Below are 20,955 nucleotides of genomic sequence, written 5' to 3' on the forward strand. Positions count from 1 at the left end.
TTGAGTTTTCATAATTTGTGGCTTTGTGATATTGACGTCCATATTGGTTGGTTTCACATAAAGTGTCAAAGTGACACACACAGAGTTTCTGTAGTGTTCCTTGATTATCCTTTCAGTATTTGTGTAGTGATATCATATTTTTCATTCCTGAATTAATTTGTATCATTTTTTTTCAGTCATAGTAGAGTTTTATCAGTTTTATTTCTATCTTCAAAGGATTAAGTTCAGGTTTCTTAGATTTTCTCTTCTCAACATGATTGAATCTCGCTCTTACATTATTTCTTTGCTTCTGCTTGCTTTGGGTTTTTTTACTCTGCTCTTTTTGTTTCTTGAGATGAGAGATGAGACTATTGATTTGAGACCTTTCTTTTTTTCTAATGTAAGTTTTTGGTGGTATGAATTTCTTGCTCATCACTGCTTTAGCTCCAGTGCACCAATTTTTTTTTTTTTTTTTTTTTTTTTTTTTTTTTTGCGGTACACAGGCCTCTCACTGTTGTGGCCTCTCCCGCTGTGGAGCACAGGCTCCAGACGCGCAGGCTCAGTGGCCATGGTTCACGGGCCCAGCCGCTCTGCGGCATGTGGGGTCTTCCAGACCAGGGCACGAACCCGTGTCCCCTGCATCAGCAGGCGTACTCTCAACCTCTGCCAGTGCACCAATTTTGACAAGATTTTTCCTTTTTGTTCACTTCAAATTATTTTCTCATTCCCTTTGTAACTTCCTCTGTGCCATGAAACATTTAAAAGTGTGTTAATTTGCAAGTGTTTGAAGATTTTCTTTTATTTTGTAAAATTTTTATTGGAGTAGAGTTGATTTACAATGTCATGTTATTTTCTGGTGTACAGCAGTGAATCAGTTATATATATACATATAAGCACCCTTTTTTAGATTCTTTTTCCATATAGTTCATTAGAGTAGAGTTCTGTGTGCTATACACTAGGTCCTTATTAGCTATCTATTTTACATATAGTAGTGCATGTATGTCAATCCCAATCTTCCAATTGGTCCCTCCCCCACTCTTTCCCCACTGGTAACCATAAGTTTGTTTTCTACATCTATGACTCTGTTTTGTAAATATGTTCATTTCCATTGTTTTAGATTCCACATATAAGCAATATCATATATTTGTCTTTCTCTTACTTCACTCAGTATGACAATCTCTAGGTCCATCCGCGTTGCTGCAAATGGCATTATTTTGTTCTTTTTTATGGCTGAGTAATATTCCAAGTAGTTTCTCAGTTTATTAATTGTGTATCAAGCTAGTTAGCTGATAATTAAGCTAATTATGCTTTTCTCAGTTGGCAGTCAGTTCCTTAGAAAACTGGAAGATCACTAAAATAGCCAGTTGGTCAGGCAGGTTAATGGTACTTGGAGACTGCAGTCTCCACAAAACAAATTTGTTTCACCCCCATTATAGTGTGAAGCTGCCCTGGTAGAAGGACAGAATATACTATTTCTGCTAGGCTTCTAGAGAGACCTTTAATGTGACAGAAGAGGTAGTATATACCTGGCAAGGAAAAACAAAACATAGAGGTAGGTCAGAGCAGATGTTATACCTGTTCTTTTGGGGTCAGACATGTCTCCTAGGAGATAGATTCTTGGACCTGAGAAAATAAAAACTTTTCCTTGTAACTGTCAGGAAGTTGATTGGGAAGTAAAAATGAGAATTAATGATATGATGAATTAAATACATGACCCCAAGAACTAATTATTTTGCCCTCCCATTTGGTTGATCCTGAAAATCTAATTTATCATTATTATTGTTATGCACAATTTTTTTGATTGGTACTTAGCTATAGCTATGTACCCATACATAGCTATGCAGACATAATTTTGAACTGAGAATACTAGTTTATTGAAAATAAATTTTGTTTTGGCTGAAAGAGATCTGAAGAACACTTCTGAATATTGAGTTTTCTCTTAGCAATTTTAGAAAATATCCAAAAGACGAGTCTGAGTGGGAGCTTAGAGCAATAATTTCCTTAACTATTTATAATAATAATGAATAATCTCAAAATATAATTTGAAGAATCAAAAGGAAAAATTTTCAGATATCACTTTTATAATTCTATGTTCAACACGTATTTTTCAGTGCCCAATATGTAGAGGGACTCTTCATAATTTTTTAATGCCCAATACATAGAGGGACATGTTATGAACAAAACAGATAAAATTTCCTGCCTTCATGGAGGCTTCTTTTATTAGCTCGAAGACCCTTAGTAGGCAGGCAGACAGAAAATTGACTCTGCCAGTGTCTCTAGATAAGGAACCCATCTGTTGGAATAAAAGTTAATACTTGGAAAGGAGATGAACCAGGCAGGGAGAATGGAGCATTCATGACTACAGCATAGACCATGGTCTCCAGTTGATAATGTATTATCTGGAGAGGCTTCCCCACCAAGGAGACAGCAGATACAGCATGAGTGCCATCAGGGGACTTTGTCACCTGGCCTCCCATTCAGGCCACTTGGGTGAACTGGTTCCATCTTGGAGGGTAGATGGTCCTGAACTTAATAGCAAATCCAATCATAATCCTAAAAGATGATATATGAAAGGGGGTGTAAAGGAGATGATTCTATATATCTTAAGAAAACAGAGAAATTTTATGAAAGAATGACTTTATATTACCAACAATTATAAAGATGGAGTAAACAGTAATCTCTTGATTTTCAGGGAATATAGTACTAACTGGACATTATTTTCTCTTATCACAGTTGAATCTTCACAATGCTGCTGGCAGCTCTGGAGTAACAATGTAACTGGTCTGTGATGTTTCATTTCCAAAGTCCTAGGAGGTATTCTCCTTTTCTAAACTTGATTCAAATACCCTTCAGTGAAACATTATCAGGCCAGAAAGACAGGGTATTTTGGCTCATATGAGGTATGTGCCATCCCTGTTCATAAAAGGAGAATTTGTTACTAATATGGTCATTAGTCAGTTATATGCAATATGTTTACAAATGACAAGTTAGTATATGAAGATATTTAAAATCAGTAGGAAAGGGATGAATTAATCAAATGGCATATGGAGCACTGGCTACTAATCCAGAAGAAAATAACTACATTCTTGTATCAAATGACATCAAAGGAAACACTGGATATATACACACACCTTTACTGTCTATCCAGGGTAAGATGGTAAATGTTTTGCCATCAGTATGATATGGATTCAGGTAGCAATCCTGAATCAGGGTAGTGGGGGCTTGATCAGCAACTTGATTCCAGTTAGTCTTATCAGAGAATAGTCTCTTACCATGTGAATCTAGTTGAACAACCCAGAGTTGTGCTCAGCAGCTGTGATTTTCCCCCCACAGTTCACAGTGCCAAACAGGGGTCCTTTTATAAGCCTATAGTTTTACAACAGGCATGTCAGATAGCTAGGTACAGTAAGAACCCAAGAGTCAATGAAAACGCACCAAGTTTCATCAGAGGGAATACTGGCTAGAGTTGAGAACATCTTTGTGTTCTGCCCAGTGACAGGAGCAGCCACATTAGTTTTGTGGTCTGCATAATGGCACTGAGGTTGAACATTCAGTGTCCAAGTGGTTTCAACTAGCAAAACCATCAGTGAAACAGGCCCAATTAGAGTACTTATGAGTTGAGGGTCAAACTGAGCCAGCAGCTTTGCTTAAGGCAGCAAAGTGGGGGATACATTTCCTCTCTAAGGGATAGTTGCTACTATTCCATGTATGACTGAGATACTGCTGGGACCAAGGAAGTCAGAACTAGGTGTGGCATACAACATGAGCATTCTCAGTCTACTAGACAGTCACAAAGCCCCAGTTAGATGAAAGGGCGATAGGGAAATTTAGTTTAGCTATGAAATTCTTACTAATGAGATTACCAGCGCATGTGATATGAGTTATCTAACAAGGCATGACTCCATCCAACAGGGTTTCCAGAGAACCTTGAAAGAAATCCTGTGTGAATTCTCTGATACACTCTCAGAGTTGCCTTTTGGGCAAAATTCTTCCTATATTCAGACTTATATGGTTTTTCTCCTTTGTGAATTTTCTGATGTCAAATAGGTTGGTCTCTTAGTCAGAAGAATTTTCCACAGTTATTATATCAATTTGGTTTTCCCCCTCCCTGAATTCTCTGGTATACACTTAGGGTTGACTTCTTAGGCAATATTCCATATTCATTACATTCATAAGATTTCTCCCCACTGTGAGCTCTCTGATGTATTCTAAGGTTTGATTTCTGACCAAAAGTTTTCCCACATTTATTACACTGAAAGGGTTTCTCCCCTGTATGAATTCTCTGATGATCACTAAGGATTGCCTTCCGGACAAATTTTTTCCCACATTCATTACATTTAAATGGTTTCTCCCCAGTGTGAATTCTCTGATGAACTCTGAGGGTTGATGTCCGGGCAAAAGTTTTCCCACACTCATTACATTTAAATGGTTTCTCTCCTGTGTGTGTTTTCTGATGCTGAATGAGATGGTCTTTTCGCCAGAAGGATTTTTCACATTCTTTACAGTGATAAGTTTTCTCACCACTGTGAATTCTCTGATGTATTCTGAGGTTTGACTTCTGGCCAAAAGTTTTCCCACATTCGTTACATTGAAAGGATTTCTCCCCCGTGTGAATTCTGTGATGATCTTTGAGGGTTGACTTTTGAACAAAAGTTTTCCCACAATCACAACATTCATAGGGTTTCTCTCCTGTGTGAATTCTCTGATGTCCCCTGAGGGTTGACTTCTGGACAAATGTTTTCCCACAGTCATTACATTTATAGGGTTTCTCTGCTGTGTGAATTCTCTGATGTGTACTGAGGTGTGACTTTTGGGAGAAAGTTTTTCCACATTCATTACATTCAAATGGTTTCTCTCCTGTGTGAGTTCTCTGATGTTGAATGAGGTGTCCTTTTTGACAGAAGGATTTCCCACATTCATTACATTTATAGGGTTTTACTTCATAGTGAGTTCTCTGGCATACTTTATGGGCTTTCTGGTAAAACTTCCTATTTTCATGACATTCAAAGTGTTTATCTCCAGTTTGTGTTCTGTCATTACATACCAATGGATTCTCTTCTGTGAGAGTTCTCTGAGGTTGAGTAAGGTATGACTTCCTGCTGAAATTATTCCCACTTGTAATACATTCACAATGTTTCACAGTCATGTTAAATTTATTGTATTCCTTGATAGCTGACTTCTCACAGAAGGATTTCCCACACTGGTTAAGATGAGAGTGTTTCTCTCCTGTCCCAGTTCTTTCGTGGTCAAAGAGAGTTGTCTTGTCATAGTTTTTCCTAAACTCTTCATCTTTACAGGATTGTTGTCCTGTATGAGTACTCTTATGTTTAACACAGGCAGCCTCAACATAGAAGGCTTTTCCAATCCCATTAAATTCAAAAGCTTGCTTTAATGTTTGACACTTCTGATGTTCAGGAAGATTTTCCTTATAACTGAGGGCTTCCTGATTTTTATTATATTCATAAAATTTCTCTCCAGTATGAGTTCTTTCAAGTTTAATTTTGAAAGGCAAATTTTCACATACATTATAACAATCTGTATCTTTTGTTGAGTAGGTTCTACTATTAATGATAAATTGAGAAATACTTTGTGAATTCACTCCACATGAGTCACATTTACAGGACATTTTTGATGAAGAAACAGGAACTATGTGCAGATTAAATGGTTTTCTCAAAACTTCTTCTTCCTCTCTAGGCAACTGTTTATTATTTATAAATGTTACTTGCTGCAGGTGTTTGTCTTTGATTTTTTTGTTCCTCTTGATTAGATTTTCATCTCTGTAGTCTTCTAAAACAGAAAAATTGAAAACACTTTGAATCTTACTATTTTTATGGATGAGGCTTATAAACATATAGCCTTTGTTGCATTTCATTTTTTGGTTTCTCAAGATTAATTTGTGGTTTTGTGTGTATGAGAGAGAGACACCCTCCTTTAAAAAATAATATTGACACAGTGAAAATTAGAGAGGAAACTGGTTATAAATACATTATCTGTAGTTGGATTGTGATAAATTGGATTTTCCTACCTGGGTGGAGAAGGGAGAGAAATTAGACTTTTATGGGAATGATTTTAGGGAGCAGGAAAACCAGATAATTAATACAACATGGGGGGTTATAAACTTTAGAATAACAAGAAAATTAGGAGATAATAAGCATTGATAGGCTAGGCCCAACAGGAGAATGGTTTGGTTTGAGGAAGTAAATTACAGTAGAGGTCCAACATTATCTAGGCTCTACTGGTAGAATCCTCAAGAGTCTTCATACTTCAATTTGATATCATTCCTTATTTCCATTCAGTCTTTCAAAATCAAATTAAATTGATAGCACCAACCTCCTCATGATTAAATGAAGAGGTTTATAGCTCAGGATAAAACCCATCTTGCAGCTGTGAGTCATAGAAATACAAACAAGTATGACACTGATAAAAGGAAAATCAATTCTTGTAATTAAATTAGATTCACTGCTCAATTCTGGCTGTGATACCTTTGACTTATATCATCTAACAAAAGTGCAGATAAGTGAACCTGATCACTTCATTCTAAATTTCCACATTTCAGTTTGATATGAGGGGCGCAATTTTAAATGAGGTATCATGGAAGACCTTACTGCAAAGATCCAAATTCCTTATGCATTCTAGATGCCCATCCTTTCTGGCTTATATGAACTGTGAATACTATTTTACTTTTGGTTCATCTTGTAACTTTCTGTTAAGCATGAAACATAATTTATATTTGCATAAAACTTATATGTGCAATTTAACAGTATAGAGTGAACACTCATCGAATTAGAAACCATGTCAAGAAACAGAACATAAATGGCTCTGCAAAAATCCCTGCCTGGTAACAACTTCCTCATGCTTAAGAGTTCATCACTCTCCTGATATTTACCTCCTTGATTTTCTTTGTAGTTTTACCACCTATATATTAATTCCTAAAAATGTAATTGAGTTTTGCTTGTTTCTGACATTTACATAAATGTAACCATACATGCATATTTATATTTTTTGTTTAATATTATGTTTGCAATCATTGTATAAGATTTCATATAGCTGTATAATTCTCCCTTAAGAAATACTATTCCTTTATTCTATTGCTGATGAGCCCAATTTTGGCAAAAATAACCAATATTGCCGTAAATATTGTTTTATTCATTCTAGAGAATACAATCATGCCTTTTTATAGGGTATACAGTTGGGAAAATGATTACTTGGTTACAGGTGTGTAAAACTTTAACTATTTGATAACATCTTCCTGATTTCATAGTGGTTTTATCAGTTTACATTTTCAGTCAATAAATAAGAGTCTTTAATATTTTACATCTTCCCCATGACTTGCCATTGCCAGATTTGTTAATCTCATTTCATGCTATACATATTACTCACCTCACCTTATACTCTATTTTGCATTCTGTGAAAAGTAATGAGATTGAACACATTTTCAAAGATTTAACAGCTGTTTGAAAGCTCCTATATATAAAGTCTTTCACCTAAACTGAGTTGCTATGCTTTCCTATTTAGACTTGCAGAAGTTTTTACATTTTCAGGATGCTTATCCTTTCTAGGTTACTTGTATTGTATATCTATTCTGCTACTCTGTGGCCTGTCTCTTCATCCTTTTAATGGTATCATTTATGAACAAAATTCTCAATTTTAATGTAGTCAAGTTTATTAATCATTCTCTTTTGACTGGTGTTTTTTGTGCCTTTGGGACTTATAAGAAAAGTCTTGAAATATGAAGGTGTTCACTGCAAAACTGACCTTCTGGAGTCTAACTACCCCACAGAATTCTATTAGTGCTCAGTAACTCACCTTTATGGCTCTGGTTTGAGAATTCTTCCTCTAAGAACCAAGGCTCTTCTCCTTGCTCCAATTTGAAGATCACCTCTGGTTTGAAAATGCAGTTCCCTGTAAACAGGCAACAACTGAGTACTTAGGCCAGATGACGAGCTTTTTAGTCTCCAGAAGTGGAAAAAGCTTCAGGAACAGCATCCTGAAGGCCCTCAGCTGAATTTATCATTGGCAGTTGGTAACGGCAGTCAAACTCTTTCTATCCCTCAGTAGGGCTTGGTTATATTATATTCCTTAATAAAAAGCCTAAATGACATTAAAATCTAAAGTATTCACGTGTACTGATGCATAAAAAGGAAATGCCTTCTGTATGGAGTTATGAGGGTAAGTTATGCTTATATGCTCACCCACTGAGACTAGGTTGTTGTAGTTCTCTAGCATCACATCTCTGTAGAGGGTTTTCTGAATAGGACCCATTTGCTGCCACTCCTCCTGGGTGAGTTCAACAGTTATGTCCTTGAATGACACTGATGCCTGCAAGAGTACATTTCTGTTTAATCTGGGTTTAGAATTAGATGACATAGGAAATACGCATGAAAACAGTTCTTATGTTTACCGTAAAGAGCTGAAACAAATATAAAGGATGCCTATTTTGGATCTAATTTTAGCTTATACTTTGGAGGTGCTCAATTAGTAAAAATATTAATAACTTAATTTGTATGTACTTATGAGTTATATACTTGTACTCTCAATAAGTATATTAGTAAAACTTGTCTTTTTAATTTATTTTTTAGCAGAAAAATATAAATACACTTCCTACAATCTTCATCCCACTCTACTACCCTGGGCATGCTCCAGTGAAGCGGTCAGCTATGACCTGTGGCCAAATCCAGCTTGCCACTTTTTAAAATAAAAGTTTTATTGGGACACAGCAACCACCCTACCCCCAATAATTTTGTATTGTCTATGGTTGCTTTTATGCAAAAACAAGCAGAGCCTAGCAGTTTTATCAGAGACTTTATGACTACCAAAACTGAAAATATTTACTACCTGACACATTACAGAAAAAATTTGCCAACCTCTGGACTAACAAATACAATTAAAGGGAAGACTGACAGCATAAAAATAACAAAGAAAACACAATTTATAGAGGCAGATGTATGAAGATTGAAAGGAAAAGGATGCAAAAAGATATATACATAATCACTAACCAAAAGAAAATTGATGTGGTTATATTAACATGAAAAGCAGTAGACCTGAATGTAAGAAAGTATGAAATATATATATATATATATATATAATACACATATATATAAATGATAAAATGATTCTTTTAACAGAAGGTATAACATAAATTGATATGCTTCCAAATACAGCATATCAACACAGCTTCCAAATACAGTCAATTCTCATTATTCAGATTCTGTATTTGCAAATTCACCTACTCACTAAAATTTACTTTTAACTTCCAAATTAGTACTTGTGATTTTGCATTCATTTGCAGACATTCATAGAATGATAAAAAATTTGCCCAATACACGTTTTCCCAGCTGAATCTGAACAAGATAATGCCTTGCCTTCTTGTTTCAGCTGTTGTACAGTAATCATATCCTTTTTGTAGTCTATTTAGAACTTTTTTTCATTTTTGTGCTATTTCTTGGTGGTTTCACATTTTAGAATGGCCCCATTGTGTATTACAGAAGTGCTATCTAGGGACTTCCCTGGTGGCACAGTGGTTAAGAATCTGCCTGCCAATGCAGGGGACACAGGTTCAAGCCCTGGTCCGGGAAGATCCCACATGCCATGGAGCAACTAACCCCATGCGCCACAACTACTGAGCCTGCGCTCTAGAGCCCATGAGCCACAACTACTAAGCCCGCGTGCTGCAACTAATGAAGCCCACGTGCCTAGTGCTCATCCTCCGCACAAGAGAAGCCACCCCAATGAGAAGCCTGTGCACTGCAATGAAGAGCAGCCCCTGCTTGCTGCAACTAGAGAAAGCCCGCTCACAGCAACAAAGACCCAGTGCAGCCAAAAATAAATAAAAATAAATTTATAAAATTCCATATTTAAAAAAAAAAGAAAAAGAAGTGCTATCTAGTGTCCCTAAGTGCAAAAAAGTTGTGATATGCCTTATGCAGAAAACAAGCATGTCTAATAGGCTGTGTTCAAGCATTAATTACGGTGCTGTTGGCTGTTACTTCATGTTCATGAATCAACAATATTACTAAATAAGATGTTCTTAAACAGAAACACACATAACCAGGTTACATATTGATTGGCTAACCAAAACGTTGTGACCAGGAGCTTGCAGGAACCTAATCCTGTATTTCCCCTGGGAGCAATGATTCAGTATTTGCTAATTCAGTGTTCATGGCCACTTTACAGAACATAACTACAGAGAACAATGAGTATTACTGTATATTGTATATATATAAACAATAGTTGAGAGAAATTAGATATACAGACACACAATTTTAATTAGTGTTTTTAATACAACTCTCTCAGTAACTCACATGACAAGCAGACTGAAAAACCAATAGCGATTTAGAACAGGGGTCAGAAAATTATGGGCCAAAGACCAAATCTGGCCCACTACCTGTTTTTTTGAAAATAAAATTTTATTAGAACACAGCTCATGTTCATTTGTTTATGTATTATCTATGGCTGCTATAAGACTAAAACTGTAGGGTTTAGTAGTTCAAAGAGAGACCATATCTCCCACAAAGCCTACTATCTGACATTTACCAAAAAAGTTTGCTGACCACTGATACAGAAGACTGAAATGACGTAATTACCCAACTTGACTGACTGAAATATAAAGGATAATCTGATCATAACATAAATTATTTTCTGCTACACTTTGCATATGATAAAACAAAAACAGTAAGTCTCGCCAAATTAGAAAAAATTACAATCATACAGTGTGGCTTTAGATTTTAGCTCAAAGATGTAGAAAGCTGAAAAGAGCAATACTAACATCTTACAAGAACAAAGCTTGGTGAACTGAAAATTAATGTATTTTTGAACTCATTAGAGAAATGAAATTGCATGGCAAACAATCTGAAATCAGGAGAGAGATAGGTACCTATAGGGAGAATCAGGACCCATTCATTTGCTTACTGAACCATATGCTAAACTCCATATAAGAAGATAGGAAGCTTAAGCTATAAAAACCACATGTATGCAAATGTGAAGAGTGTGAAGTCCCTAGGGAGATGGTATGTATCACAGACACAGGGTAATTTCTACCTTCTTTGTGAGATTTTCTCAAGGAAGCCAATCTGTCATAGAGAGGATTGGGGGAGAATTCAGAAGAAGCCCCTTTCTGTCCCATGTGGTGATAGCTAGTGTAGAGGAAGAACAGTCAGTGCTTAAATCCACTCAGACTCATGCGTATCTCCACTAAAGAATACTTAATCTGTAAGGGGAAAGTCATCAGAACACATAATGTGATTGGTGGGATCTCACTGCAGTAGGAAGAGAGCAGTAGCAGACACTACCAAAAATGCTGCCTAGACCTATCTGTCCTATCTCTTCTAAGTAATAAAATGCTGAGACCCAAGTCCTCAGTACCTAAGACAGGTTCAATTAGAAGATAAACCCCATTCCCAGAGAACTGGCATTATTTGGCCTGTCCGGTGGTTTCCTAGACCACCCCTCTTCATTTGACATGACTCAAAGCTGTAAATAACATTTTCCCTGGGGACAAAACATTACTTTTTAAAAAAAATCATGGGATATTGTTTACCATCATGGCTACTTGACTACTACAGACAGTTTTTAACAGCTAAGGGAAACAACAGTATTACTAAAAAGCTTAAAGGGAAAAGCTGGAGAATGAGATATCCAGAAGGGGCTTTGAAAAGCTCAGGTATATTCCTGATGATCTAAAAGGTGACACACAATCCCTGGGCTGTGTTCACATTCAGGAAAGACCCGAGAAGGTGCTAAACCCTTGCCTCTCACTAACCTTGAGGCTCTATGAAAAAAAAGTGAAGGCTAATGTGGAGTAATAAAATGCTGGGCTAATTGCTGAAGGCATGCCCCAACATACACACAGAGTAACTTAGCAAATATTGGGAACCTTATTGGTTACAAGTCTTTAAGGAAATCATTGTCCAATTACTAGCTGGCTATTTAATTAATGGAGCAGTGACTTCAGTTGGCTACACATGACAAAGAATACAGATTCTACAGAATTAGTTCAAAAGAGTCACTAGACAAATACATAACAACAGCTGCAGTTGTTGAGATTCTGATTACACATTACACATATTTTAAATGTCCAGTTTTCAACAAAAATTTGAGACGTAAACAGATGAGAAACTATTACTCATATATAGGAAAACAGACTATGTATGAAACAGTGTAAAATCTGTCTCTGAGTAAGTTCAGACATTGGACTTACTAGACCAAAACTTTTCATCAGCTGTTTTAAATATGTACCAAGTACTAAAGGAAACCACATCAAAAGAACAAAAGAAAAGTATGGAAACAATGTCTCATCAAATAAAGAATATCAATAAAGAGACAGAAAGTATACATATATTGAAAAAGCAAACTCAAATTCTGGAGTAGAAAGTACAATAATTGAAGTGAATAATTAGCCCTAGAGGGCTCAAGAGCTGAAGAGGCAGAAAAATCAGCCAATCTGAATATAAATCTATTGAGATGACCCAACCTGAGAGTATACAGTAAAAATAATGAAGGAAAATGAACAAAACGTCTCATTGATTTGTGGGTCACAATCAAACATAGCAACATTCACATACCAGAAGTAGGAGAGAAGAGAGGAAAAAGGGCCTAAAGACAAAGAATAAAACTTGAAAGCAGCAACAGAGAGGTGACTCATTGCCTCCAAAGGGTCTCAAATAAGATTAATAGCTGATTTCTCATTAGAAACCAGGGAAACCATTAGGCAGTTGTATGACATATTTAAAGTACCAAAGGGAAAGACTGTCAACCAAGACTTGAATATTCGGCAAAACCATCCTTCAAAAATGAAGAAGAAATTATGACACTCCTAGGTAAATAAGGATTGGGAAAATGTCATTAGTATACCTGCTGTATAAGAAATATTAATAAGGGAGTCATTCAGGCTATAATGAGAGTACACTGGAAAATAACTCAAAAATCCATATGAAGAAATAAGGAAAACTATGTAGGTAAAAGTAACTACAAAGGTAAAAATATAAAAGACACTATAAATGTATTTTTTTGTATTTATTTTTCTCCTGTATGATTTCAAGACCACTACATGAGGCAGTAATTAGAAATTGCTACTAGTATACACACATGTATAAAGTTGTTAATTTAGATGACAATAACAGCATAAAGGAGTGAGGAGGGTGTGAAGCTATAGAAGAGCAAAGTTTTAGTATACTATTGAAATTAAGTTTGTATTCATCTGAACAATACTGTTATAGTTGTTAATTGTAATCAACAAGGTAACCACTAATAACTGGGAAAAAATGTAGTAAAGGCACAACAAGGTAACTGAAATGGTATACTAGGAAATATTGACTTAACACAAAAGAAAGCAAAAATTGTGAAGTAGAAAAACAAAATGGACATATCACATACTCAGAGCAAATGTCCAAATAGAAGACAAATGCTTCTTACATTAAATGTTAATGGTTAAATATTTGAATTAAAAGGCAGAGACTTGCAGAATCGATTGAAAAAATATGATCCAATTATATTCTGTCTACAAGTAACACTTCACATTCAAAGACACAACAGTTTGAAAGTAAAAGACTAACACAAGATATATCATGTAAACAGTAACCAAAATAGACCTGGATTGCCTATACTAGGATTAGACAAAACAGACTTTAACTCATTATTGACTGGGAGATTTCTGCAAAAACTAATGCCTGTGGCCAGCGATTTTTATTTCGCCTGGCCAAAAATTAATTCTGTTATTTCACTGACACTTTGCAGGTTATTACATTTAATAGTTACACCTGACACACCTGTAAAGTCTTCTAATTTTTGTGAAATGTTGTCTTCAGTCCACTCTTCTGTAGAAGCAAAGGAGCAAGTTCCAGCACCTTGAGTTTCATTTTCACTTTCCATATCAGAATCAATGATTCTGTTGGTCCAATATTCAAATCATCTGAATCAGAACTATATTCTGAAGAACTATCATCTTCTGAGAGACTAGTATATATGTCGCTTGGACAATCAGAGAAAGTTATCTGCATAAAATTCACCAAAAAATTCTCCTTCACTCAAAATTTCATGATGTGTCATTTTTGAAAATTTTACGTTTATAATATACACAAGGTTGGAACAGAAAAGCTAACGGAGCAAAATGTGAATGATAATGACAATCATAAGTTGTATACTGAACCCTTGATCAATTTTAAGGTCTAACAACTTCACACAGTGATGTTAATTTTATCACTCTCTACAAACATATTGATACATCTCCGGTCAATAACGTTCGGGTAACAAAAGACTAAGTATTAATATATCTCTGGTCAATAATGTGTTAAGACAAAAAAAAAAAAGAGAGAGAGAGAGAGAGAGGGAGAGAAAGGACATTTTACAATGGTAAAAGGGTCAATAAATCAAGAAAACAAAAGTTATAAACATACATGTACCTAACAACAGAACTTCTGTTGGCAAAAACTGACAGAACTGACAAGATAAACTATTCAACAATAATAGTTGGAGATTTTATTGCCCCACTTTCATAATGGATTGAACTACTAGACAAAAGATCAATATTGGAAGAACACACTTGAACAAAGCTGTGAACTGTAGATCACAGATATCTACAGAAACACTCAGGCCAACACCAGAAGCATACATGTTCTTCAGTAAACATGGAACATTCTCTGGTATAGACCATATGTTAGGCATGAAACAAGTCTCAATATATCTTAAAGGTTAAAATCATACGAAGTACCTTCTATGACCAAAATATAATGAAACCAGAAATCAGTAAGAAAAGGAAAACTGGAAGATTCAAAAATATGTGGAAATAAAACTACACATTCTTAAAAAATCCAAAAGATCAAAGAATAAATCAAAGGGAATCGAAGGGAAGTTAGAAAATATTTTGAGATAACAAAAGAAAAACACAACATACCAAAACTTATGAGATGCAACTAAAACAGTGCTTAGAGGGACATTTACAGCTATAACACCTACATTAAAAAAAGATCTCAAATCAATGACCTAACTGTATATCCTAAGGAACTAGAAAAATAAATGTGAACTAAACCCAAAACTAGCAGAAGGATGGAAATAATGAAGATTAAAGCAGAGAAAAACCAAATAAAGAATAAAAAATATAATCAACTGAATGTTGGTTCATTGAAAAGATCAACAGAATTGATGAACCTTTAGGCAGACTAACTAAGAAAAAAGAAGACTCTAATTTACTAAATTGGTAATGAAAATGGGGCCATTATTACCGACTTTACAGAAATAAAAATGACTATAAGAGAGCACTATAAACAACTGTACACCAACAAACTAGATAACCTAGATGAAAAGGACAAATTCTTAGAAATATACAAACTATGAAAACTGAGTCAAACAGAAATAGAAAATCTGAAGAGTTCCATGTAAGGAGACTGAATTAGTAGTTAAAAACCTCCCAACAAACAAAAGCTTAGGACCAGTTGGATTCACTGGTGAATTTTACCAAACATTTAAGAAGAATGATCACAAACCCTTCTCTAACTCACTCCAAAATAGAAGAGGGAACACTTCCTAACTCATTCTATGAGTTACTTTTAACCGAAGTCAGACAAAGAAATCACAAGACTAAAGATCAATATTCCTTAGAAATATAGATGCAAATCTCCTCAGCAAAATACAAGCAAACCAAACCTAGCAGTATATTAAAATGATTATACACCATGACCAAGTAGGATTTATCCCAGGAATGTAAGAGTGGCTCACCAAAGGAAAATCAATCAGTGTAACAGCACAGTAATAGAATGAAGGAAATAAACCACATGATCATCTCAATTGATGCAGAGAAAGCATTTGACAAAATCCAACACGAATGATAAAAACACTCAACAAACTAGGAATAAAAGAGAACTTCCTCAACACAATAAAAAGCACTTTTGACAAATCCCAGCTAACGTCATACACAATGCTAAAATAAATGACAGGAAGTTTTCCTCCAAGGTTCAGGAATAAGACAAGGATGTCCACTGTAACCAATTCTATCATTGTACTGGAAGTTCTAGCCAGAGCAAATGAGCAAGAAAAAGAAAAAAAGATAAAAGTGGAAAGGAGAAAAGTAAAATCACCTCTAGTCAGACTACATAATCTAATATATAAATATATATAACACATAAACACTAAATCTACAAAAAGTTATTGCTAATAAACTCAGCAAATTTTCAGGATTCAAGATCAACACACAAACATTTGTACTTCTAAACACTAGCAATGAACAATAAAAAAATTAAGAAAACAATTCCATTTAGAATAGAATAAAAAGTAAATACTAAGCATAAATTTAACCAAGAAGGTACATGATATATGAAAGGGATAGTACTTCAGACCCAGGTGTGAGACATCCCAGGAATGCAAGATTGGTTAAACACTGATAATTCAATCAGTATAATCCGCCCCTTTAACAGAATAAAGAAATAAAATTATACTGTTATCTCACCAGATGCACAAAAAGCATTTGACCGAATTTAATACCTCTGTGTAATAAAAATTCTCAGCAAACTAAAAACAGAGAGAGCTTCCTCATTCTAATGAAGGGCATGTACAAAAACTCTAAAGTTAAAACCACACTCAGTGGTGAAATATTATTTTCCCCCTCATGTGAGGTAGAAGAAAAAGATTTCTATTATCATTTGTATTCAACATGGTACTAGACGAATAAAAAGAAATTAAAGACATAAAGATTGAAAAGGAAGAAGTAAAATTTTATTTATTTGCAAAAGACATGATGTGCATTTAAAATCCAAAAGAATCTATCAAAATAAGCTATTAGAATAAGCGAATTTAACAAAATAGCTAGATATAAGATCAATATCTAAAAATCCATTGTATTTTGATAAACCAACAACTAAAAATGAAATTTAAAAATATTTACAGGGCTTCCCTGGTGGCACAGTGGTTGAGAGTCCGCCTGCCAATGCAGGGGACACGGATTTGTGCCCTGGTTCGAGAAGATCCCACATGCTGTGGAGCGGCTGGGCCCGTGAGCCATGGCCGCTGAGCCTGCTCGTACCGAGCCTGTGCTCCACAACAGGAGAGGCCACAACAGTGAGAGGCCCGTGTACCGCGAAAAAAAAAAAAAAAAAAATTTACAATATCAAAATAGATTAAATACATAGGAGTAAATCTAATGAAATGTCAGACTTCACCTCTACTCTTAAAAAACCCCAGCAGGGGCTTCCCTAGTGGTGCAGTGGTTGAGAGTCCGCCTGCCGATGCAGGGGACACGGGTTCGTGCCCCGGTCCAGGAAGATCCCATGTGCCGCAGAGTGGCTGGGCCCATGAGCCATGGCCGCTAAGCCTGTGCGTCCGGAACCTGTGCTCTGCAACGGGAGAGGCCACAGCAGTGAGAGGCCCGCATACCGCAAAACAAAACAAAAAAACAGCAGGATTTTCAGTGGAAACGAAATTTCTATGAAAACGCATAGGATCAAAATTAGCCAATAAGTTTTTTAAGAAGTAAAACTTTAAGGCCTACCTGATTTCATGACTTACTGAAATACAACAGTAATTATGACAGTGAAGTACTAGTAAAAAGAGAAATAACTGGATCAAAGGAAGAGAATACAGTCTAGATATAGACCACTTGACTGGTTCACCTGATTGAACAACAGAGGCCCTGCTGCAATTCAGTGGACAGAGGATGGTCTTTTCAACAAATGGTGCTAGGGCAACTGGATATCCATATGGAAATATGAACCTTGACACTTACCTTGTGCCATACACAAAAGTAATTCCAGGTGAATCAAGCTCAAATAATCAAGCATCCACTAACAACACAGGAGAATATCTTCATGATCTCAGAGTAGGGAAAGATTTTTCAAACATGACACACAAAGAACTACCATTAAAGAAACACTGATACTGAGCTTTATTAAATTTCATAACTTAGTTCATCAAAAGACACTAGAAATAGTCAAGTCACAGAATGCAAAAACATTAGCAATACGTACATCTGGCAAATGACCTGTATTGATAATATAGACGTAACTCCTACTAATCAATAAAAGCAAATAATTCAATTAAAATAGAGAACTGAACAGTTACTTTACATAAAAGATATCTACATGGCCAAAACACAAATAATGGTGCTCAATGCTAGTATTTATCACAGAAAGCAAATTATAAATTTCAATGAGACCACTACACATGGCTAAAGTCAAAAAGGCTAACAATAGTGAGAATTTGGTACAGATAGAAGTATAAATTGGTTCAACCACTTTAGAAAGCTACTTGTATAACCAAGAGAAATGAAGATATGCCAAGAGACACAAAGGAATGTTCACAGCAGCTTTATTCATAATAGTCCCAAACTGGAAAAAACACAAATGAAAAACCAACAAGAGAATGAGCATACCATCATACATTCATATAATGGAATGCTGCAGCAATAAAAAGTATTAAAATACACAGCAACATTGATGATCTAAAAATATGTACAGAGAAAAAAGCCAGACCACCCCCTCCCCTGAAAAAGTGCATGCATTGGTATGGTTCCATTTATATGGTGTTGAAAATGAATTTATACTTTTTTTCCTGATAAGTGAGGTTAGATTACTGGTTACCTCTGCAGAAGGGGGCAGTTATTATTAACTGAAAATTGGAAGGAAGGAAAGAAACTTCAGGGATGATGGAAATGTTTTCTCTCTTAATCTGGGTGGTAAATTATATGTATATACATATGTAAAAATCCACTCAGTTCACAATTAGAGTGTACTTTACTAGTATTAAAACTGTACCTCAGTTAAATAAGTAAAAAATTTTATAGTTGATAATTAGGGAAGGTTTATTACATTATCCCTTTGTATCTTTCTATATTTTAACAATTTCTCAAAATGCCACTAGTAAAAATGAAAGAACTTGGTCAACTCTGGACAAAAAGTGTCCAAAGACAAATAGTGAAATAGGGAAAAATATCTGTCACATATGTCAGAATAAAAAGATAAATCTTTAATAATTAAAAAATTATTTAATAATTAAGAAGCCTTTAAAATTAGCAAAAAAGAAGACTGATTCACAAAAAAGAAATATAAATGACTTTAAAAATATATGAAATTATGCAAAATCTCAGCTCTCATACACTTCTACAACAGGGATCACCATTCTGCCCTCCTATCAGAAAAACTCTGGAGTCACCTGGACTCTTACTTTACCCCTTTCATGTCTTTCCCATTTGCTAGTACTTCCACATTAAAAACAAAATTGCTTTTATTACATGAATTTCTTCCCCATATCATATGCTAGAACTCATGACAACATCAAACCCTTAAGGATGGCATCGAAGGACTTCTAGTGTTAGGGGCTTTAGTCCAACTCAAAATTCATACATTGAAGTCCTAACCCCTGCACCTCACAATGTAACTGTATTTGGAGATAGGCTTTTATTTTATATATAATGAGGTCATTAGGGTAGGTCCTAATCCAATTCGATTAGTGTCCTTATAATAGGAGGAAATTTGGACACAGATATGTACAGAGGAAGATTATGTGAAGACAGCTATCTATAAGCCAAGGAAAGAGGCCTGGAACTGATTCTTCCCTCACAGCTCTCAGAAGGAACCAAGCCTGTCTTTACCCTGATCTCAGACTTTCAGCCTCGAGACCGTGAGAAAATAAATTTCTGTTGTTTAAACCATCCAGTCTGTGGTACTTTATCATGGCAGCCATAACAAACTAATACACCTAGTCTGGTCCCAAGATTTCTCCATCTCTCTTAGTGTTCCCTGAGAGGAAGTCCAAAGTGTAATAGGCAAAGATTCTTACTGGACCTTGTATCCCTTGTTTAGTCCACTTGATGTTATTCTTTCAAGATGCAGTAACCTGCCCATACTCTGCAACAAAATTCCACCCATCCTTCAGGACTGACACAATTCTTTTCAACTTCCACCTTTGATCAACTGAGCCTATACCACCAGTCTGTCCTTTCTTTGACAAACTTCAAATCCTGATACTCACTGAATTCAAATGATCAATCCATCAACTAATTCCTTTAATCCTGACTTTGTTTCCCATGTATGAGGAAGAAATCTTCACATTATTCCCAGTATCTCCTGTGTATTACCTCCTTCAAGGGGACTGTATTTGTCCACAAGAAGTTTAGTCCTTCTTATAAGCATGAAAAGAATCCAGAGGCGATCTGATCTTAAAGGTTAAGAGGCTAAATGACAACATATTAGAGGAAGCACAATATAGAGGGAAAGTCAGAAAAACTTCCTCTTGGAAAGCCTTTCATTCAGAAGAACAGGCCTATTTGTCACAAGCAGAACAAGTGTGCACAGGTTTGTAAAAGAGAAGATAATAACGGAATGGGCTCTATCTTGTAAGAAATGAAGTGGTGGTCTGAGAAGAATATAAATCCATATTGTCTTGGTGGCCCAGTTCCATATACATAGGGGATGATCTTTTATTTGGAACAGAGTTTAATGAGCAATCTCAACTAGGAAAGCTGAAAGCCTATGAAGATGAACCCATGGTGGTTCCAGATCTTGGAGCTAATGGTCTAACCAGACAGACAAACACATATCAGGTAATTTCCACTAATGTAGGAAGTGCAGATAGGTGAAAGACAGAGGGCTATGCAGATTCAGAAGAGGACTGGAAATTAGACCAGAGGGAGACAAAGGGGAAAAGAAAGCATTGTTTCCTGGATGAGGCAATCAAAGCTGACTCATGACAGGTCAAAAGCAAAGAGCCAGACCACCCATCCATTAAAATGGCTACTATGAGAAAAACAGAAAATAGCAAGTGTTGACAAGGATCTGGAGAAACTGAAATCCTTGTGCCCTGTTGGTGAAAATGTAAAATGGTGCAGCCACTGTTGAAAACAGTATGGCAGTTCCTTGAAAAATTAAACATAGAATTGTCACATGATCCAGCAATATCCACGAGAATTAAAGGCAGAGTCTTGAAGAGATATTTGTACACCTATGTTCATAGTAGCATTATTCACAATAGCCAAAGGTGGAAGCAACCTAAGTGTCC

The 20,955-nt window shown here is 35.7% G+C and overlaps 1 protein-coding gene across 4 annotated transcripts in view; it reads right to left on the reverse strand.

Moving 5' to 3' along the window:
* Positions 1–457: 457 nt before the first annotated feature.
* The window catches only part of ZNF510 (zinc finger protein 510), a 25,786-nt gene continuing 5,288 nt past the window's right edge, over positions 458–20,955 (reverse strand). For 2 of the 4 annotated variants that reach the window (XM_060015010.1, XM_069540783.1), the window contains 3 exons: positions 8,172–8,298; positions 7,786–7,881; positions 458–5,766 (listed from right to left, as the gene is read on the reverse strand). In XM_060015010.1, coding sequence (XP_059870993.1) covers positions 4,067–5,766; positions 7,786–7,881; positions 8,172–8,298 — 1,923 coding nt within the window. In that variant the 3' untranslated portion in view covers positions 458–4,066. Of the gene's footprint in view, positions 5,767–7,785; positions 7,882–8,171; positions 8,299–16,716; positions 17,298–20,955 lie in introns of those variants that run through there. The other 2 variants (XR_011246521.1, XR_009519921.1) reach the window with 1 other exon arrangement.

The sequence above is a fragment of the Delphinus delphis genome, chromosome 6 (assembly GCF_949987515.2).
Source record: "Delphinus delphis chromosome 6, mDelDel1.2, whole genome shotgun sequence".
Classification (NCBI taxonomy): Eukaryota; Metazoa; Chordata; class Mammalia; order Artiodactyla; family Delphinidae; genus Delphinus; species Delphinus delphis.